We start from the raw sequence: 6,110 nt of genomic DNA on the forward strand, positions 1-6,110 counted from the left end.
GGAGATGGGGGAAAGTGACACTCACTCCCGGTAGCTGCTCTTCCCCTATGCTCACCCCCCCCCCCCCCCCCACACACACACACACACACACACCTTACTTGGAAAAGATTAAACTTTCGCTGAAAGAAGGAAACCGAAAGTATTGAACAAGCCGAAAGCTTTCGCTTCCGCTTCCAAGAGCGCATTTAACTTTAGTTGCGACTTCTACGTTGAAGTTTGAGTTCTGTCTATTTTTTATTATTATTTATAAACTGCTTTAAATTATTAGTTTACAGCACTGCGATTAACCCCATTTTCGAAGCTTGACCAGCATCAGAATTAAATATAGAATTGATTTGTTTCGCTTGCAAGGTGGGAACGTCGAGCCGCATGCATCTCTGACATTTGAAAGGTTTCTCTTGTTCCTGTCAGACACACCGGTCTGTGTGTCGATGATGGAAGCTAAGATGCACATGAAAGAGTGGCTGGTAGCTCAGATAGAGAGTGGGAAATATGAGGGGCTGTGCTGGGAAGACGAGAGCAAGGCGATGTTCAGGATTCCGTGGAAGCACGCAGCCAAGAAGGACTACAAACAGACGGAGGACGCGGCTCTCTTTAAGGTCGGCGCTCATGTCATATTCTCTAACGTGGAAGTTTTGGATGAAGTACATTTTGAATTTATTATGAGAAAGAAATTGATCCAGAACGTCAGTCTAAATTTGTAAAGGCGGTTGGATAAAACCACCCCCTATTTAGCTAAATGTATTTATTTATTTAAGGCCAAGTACATAAATTGACTGATGAAAAATAAAACCTCTGCACATTGTACCATGTTGAACTACTTACTTTGGAAACAGGTTTATAGGCTAAATGCATATTAGTAAGTAATTCTACTCTGGCCTGTTGTTAAGCAGAAGTGCCTAGTTGTCTCCTTTCTCCCACACAGAAGCAACATGAGCTGCCTAACTATTCAGAACACATATTTGCTTTTATTCCTGATCTTTTGCAAAGGTTTAAAATAGCCCAAAGACAATTTTACTTGCTGCCCCACCAAAATGTATTGGCCTCTGTCCAATAACTTTTTATTCATTTGTTAATCATTAATAGTATTATTATTTCACTCTTTTTCAAAAAGGCTTAAAATATAGTTGGAACTGTGGGTTGATTGGAGAAGATCCATTCTGTTCCTTTCTTATTATGAAAGTGTCTTTTTCTTGTTTCTTAATAATGAGGAGTTGCCTCTTTCTTGCAATGCTGTTTTTCAAGGCTGTGTTGCGTAAGTGTTTAGATTCTATTCCAAGAATAACCAGTTGGAAGAAACACTGTCAAAAGAAATGTACTGTCACCTTTCTGTTCACAGCATAAACATGATTGTCGACATTTAAATGCTTGCCACTGGGAGACAGGCAAGCTTTAGCTGATGAGTGAGGGAATGAAAGAAAGAAGACAAATGTGGTCGAAAGACTTTTGATTCTGCTGGTTTAATTCACTTAAAGGTATTCAGTATACTGTAAAACTAAAATGTTATATCTTAGAATTAAGTACATTTAAATAACTTTGATAGTGTCAACACATCTCACATTTTACTTCATCTGAATCAGAGCCACTTCAGAACTTATTAGCATTAGCTAAAGTTGTATCAAGTAAAAATGACTAGATTTCCAACTCGTTCATCTAAATTAATTTAAGGAACAGATGATAACAAAAATATTGGTGACTAATATTTACTGCTTTCACACTGCTCTGGATGGAGCTTTAGTTAAAGATAATCAATAAAAGAACAATATATATATTTCAGGTATATATACCCTTCAAAGAAAAGACACTGCTAATACATTTGCTACAACAAAATAGTGTTCACATGTTGAAATATATGTGTTTAACCAGTTTTTTCATTAAATCATATTTGTTTTTAAAATTATTTAATTTAAATTATTTAAGTGTCTAAAATGTCAACGTTCACATTCAGGCCTGGGCTGTATACAAGGGCAAGTACAGGGAGGGGAGGGATAAAGCCGACCCCACCATGTGGAAGACCCGTCTCCGCTGTGCACTCAACAAGAGCACAGACTTCCAGGAGGTCCCTGAACGCAACCAGCTGGACATCACTGAGCCTTATAAAGTCTACCTCATCCAGCAGGACAATGGGCCAGCCAGGCCAGCAGGTAGACATGAACACAAACGCTCCTTTCCTTTCATATCGAAAGGTTGCATTTATATAATGAGCTTTCCGTTATCAACTTTTTGCCGATATAAAAAAGTGGCCCCTTTTTGAATTGCTCTTATTTGTGTTCTCACTTGTTGCTCTCCTCAGAGTCTCCCCAGACTAAAGATCAAGTGATCCAGGATATGAGGTCTCCAAGGAGCCCTGCCTTTCTGGACAAACAGGTAAGTTAAAAACACAGAGCCAATATGCTATGAATTGACTAAAATAATTTAGAACTTGCTGAACACTTGACACTGACAGTGACTTAATGCTAATAATCAGTCTCTCATAAATAGGTCTCATTATTTCTCCATTTCTCAAAGAAAATGGCAGTGAAAAGGTTAGCGGAGGACCATTTATTCCAAGTGTCTTCTGGTCAAATTTGCTTGACTTTTTTTTTTTTTTTTTTATACCACTATGAGTCACCAAAAAGTCCCTACCCTACATATGGAGCGTTCAACAATGTATTTTTTATGTAATTGCTTTGAGGGACTTTGTATTAGTGTCCACAAAAGGACTTCTTCAGACTGTTGCAGCAGAAAACATTTGGGATGTGGTGGAAAATCAAACTGGTGTAATCCTGTAAAAAGATCTGATCCTTAAACTTTAACTTTAACTCCATGCTGTGTTAACCGACATTTTGTTTTTGTAGCTTCGTTGTCAAAAGGAATCATTTCACAGAAGGAAAGAAGAAGTAAAACCATTCACTGGTGAGTATTACGCACACAAACTGATCCCGTTCTATAGAATGTTTATGGAGGATCCAAAGAATAGGGAAGTCAAACGATCAAGTCATCAAAGGGTCACCATCCCAGTCGATACACCCGGAGGAGCCAATTAGCGCTCACATCTAAAAGTAGTGAACAGTTATTGACCAATCACAAACGAGAGCTGGTGCAGCTTGTTGCTGCAGTTACCGACTCTGGGTGTAGTTGTTTGTGTATGTTGGAAACAGATTCAAGTTTGATGGACACAGATTTAAACAGGAGAAAAAGAAACAGACTGAGTGTTCAATCGGAAAGTTTTTCCCGGACTTTCATTTCACTTTGGCTGGGAAGTAATCCAACACGTTCACGTTAATGAGTCCGTCAGTCAGCGATGGCTGAGCCTCTATAACACCCACGTGGGCAGAGTTTTGTTTTGGCCTGACATTTGGATCCCATTTGAGCGGTCCAAACAGAGCCTGGTCGCATTTGTCCGTTTACCTCAAACATGGGAGTGGTCGCAGTGAAATCTCTCAACAGCTATTGGAATGGAATACCATTCAATTTGGTGGACTCACAGTGTTGCTAACATGGCTGCAGACTCTTGTTTGTTGCTTCCTGGACTCAGTAGAGTTTGTTTAAGGTGCTCTTTGGATAAGGATACATGTCGACAGGAAAATCAGAAGAAAACTCCAAAGCGCTCTCTTTTAAAGTATAAAATGCAGTGTTTCGGAATCAAGCTTTTGGTCTGTCCCAGCAAAGAAACAGTATGGATAAAGTTCTGATTGAATAATGTCTCTATTCTGCTTTAGATGATCCAATGAGGGAGCACATGTATTGTGAGCTCACAGGAAAAAAGTCTCTAAATCAGAGCCCCGCTACTATAACCTTCAGCCCCACGCTTACTGTATCAGGTAAGCTTACGGGATTATGCACAGAAAAAAAACTCACTGGCCTTTGCGCTGTACGAACCTGAACACAAGTTCCCTTTTGTGCGTGCAGACTTTCGTATGCAGGTGACGTTGTTGTACCAGGGCCAGAGGGTGCTGAAGGTGACCACCAGGAGCCCAGAAGGGTGCTTCATCCTGCAGGGCCACGTCCCCTTGGGAAACGAACGGATCTACGGGCCCTGCACCGCCCAGCAGCTCTCCTTCCCCTCCCCGGGCTCCGTGTCCCTGCCGTCATGGATGGCTGAAGCGATGAGCCGCCTCCTGTGTCACCTGGACAGGGGTGTGCTATTGTGGGTGGCCCCGGATGGGGTGTTCATCAAGCGGTTCTGCCAGGGCAGGGTGTACTGGAGCGGTCCCATGGCGCAACACGCCGACCGGCCCAACAAACTAGAGCGAGAAAAGACCTTCAAACTGCTCGATATACCCACATTTCTCAATGGTAAGGCTGTGAATGCATGAACTAAAATGTCAGCCACTAAAAAAAGCAAAATATGATTTATTCAAAGAGAGGCAGATTATTTGCGATGCTTTATTGCTCACATTATTGCTCTATGCAAAGAGGGAATATGTCTGTATGATCGCATCAGAATATCCCAATATGAAATGTTTGTGTACAGAGCTCCAGAGCTGTTTACAGGGGAAGGGACCAACGCCTTCTTATGAGATTGAGCTCTGCTTCGGAGAGGAGTATCCAGACCCCAATGTGCCTAAAACCAGGAAGCTGATCATGGCGAAGGTGGGCAACTTTCATTATTTTTTTCCTCTTCCATATTTACCCTGAACGCATATGTGCATATTTTGGCTGTAGATGAATAATATCATGTTTAAATTGATGATTGACTCTCTGTTAAACGCTCCCTTAAGAATTTCTGTTTCATCACATCAAACTATGTCCAACATTCTGAAGTCAATTTGATCCTCATCGGGTTCAGATTTTTCTGTGGAATTATGATTACAGTTTTGTGGATTTAGCACCCGTGCAAAAGGATGTGCGTGGGTTTTCCCTTTCGTTCTAATTCTAAGTGATCTTGCATTGTAATGTCATGGTGTGAACAGTGTGTCAGTGTAAATGAATGATTTACTTACTTGGACTCACAAAGTTCTATTTGATTTTTATAGCATGTTGAAAAGCATGCCAACTCTGTGATTAGAGATGCACCGATACTGATCAAAGATATCGGTCTGGTGCTGACTCAAATAGCCGGATTACGTGTCGGTGACAATGGGCCGATATGGTATTGGATACCATTATTTCAATAAATTACAATTCCGTAAATTCATATTTATGTACTTATTTGTTACAGTTTGTTTTACAAAGTTAAGAAAGCAACGTTTAAGTCAAGCCTGATGTTGCCTTTTACATAAAAGAATGATCCAAGTCTCTTCTAACCATTCAAGAATGCAGTTTATTCATTTAATACCGGTATCAGGTCGGTTCTCCGTATCGACAGATACTGAAAGCCCGGGCTGCAAAAGTCGGATCGGTGCATCCCTATCATTGACCTGCAACAATCCAGTCGGACGCTTCCTATTCCTGTGTGAATGCTCCCTGTCAGTGTGAAGCACAGCTGTAGTATTTTCAAACACCAGCAGAGGTCCTCCTAATCATACTGATGGTGTACCACGCTGTGTGTCCCGTTGGCCAGGTGGTGCCCTTGTTTGCAGAAGAGCTGCTGCAGAGGTTCAACTTCCTCGAGATTGATGAGAAGCGGCCGATTCTCACCTCCAACACAGAGAGAGAGAAGATGTAGGACAGGGAAAGCTTCCTGGCACCTGGGCCGCCATGAACAATGTACAAGTGGATTACTGAAGTTCCATTCCTTTTTTCATGAGAGACATCCTCAGAGCTGAGCAAACAATACAGAGCATCATCAGTGGAAAATGTATCCACAATGACGAAACAATGGAGGTGTTGCATTGTAGTCTAGACCTATTTGTGATTCATAAAGGGATTTTTTTTGTTTTCTTATATATTGTCCACAATAACTAATGGCAATAGGTATTAGGTATTAGCTGTTGTTAAAGCAAAACTCTTCTTTAACCCAATAAAACATGCTGAAAACATCTGTCTATGTATGCGTGTGGGCCAAATGTGAGGGTATGCAGGATTGTCCCCAGGAGACCCCGCTCATCTGATCGAACCACTTCACACTTGGTGGGTTCATTGCTGGGGACCCCGAGGGAGTGCCTTGACGAATTTGGTGCAATTTTGACTCATTCAATATGTGATTAAACAAGCGAGCAGTGATCTGTGTAGCAGCGGGGGGGGGG

General features: G+C 41.5%; 1 protein-coding gene across 1 annotated transcript; it reads left to right on the forward strand.

Moving 5' to 3' along the window:
• The first annotated feature begins 158 nt into the window (after positions 1–158).
• On the forward strand, positions 159–6,077 carry irf10 (interferon regulatory factor 10). The gene is made up of 8 exons (XM_031845158.1): positions 159–599; positions 1,949–2,144; positions 2,294–2,367; positions 2,838–2,895; positions 3,702–3,803; positions 3,892–4,278; positions 4,457–4,575; positions 5,486–6,077. The coding sequence occupies exons 1-8, from the start codon at positions 432–434 to the stop codon at positions 5,588–5,590; spliced, it is 1,209 nt and encodes a 402-aa protein (XP_031701018.1). The 5' UTR covers positions 159–431; the 3' UTR covers positions 5,591–6,077.
• The last annotated feature ends 33 nt before the right edge of the window (positions 6,078–6,110 follow it).

This window comes from Anarrhichthys ocellatus, unplaced genomic scaffold, assembly GCF_004355925.1.
Source record: "Anarrhichthys ocellatus isolate YVR2014 unplaced genomic scaffold, GSC_Weel_1.0 scaffold5, whole genome shotgun sequence".
NCBI classification, from domain to species: Eukaryota; Metazoa; Chordata; class Actinopteri; order Perciformes; family Anarhichadidae; genus Anarrhichthys; species Anarrhichthys ocellatus.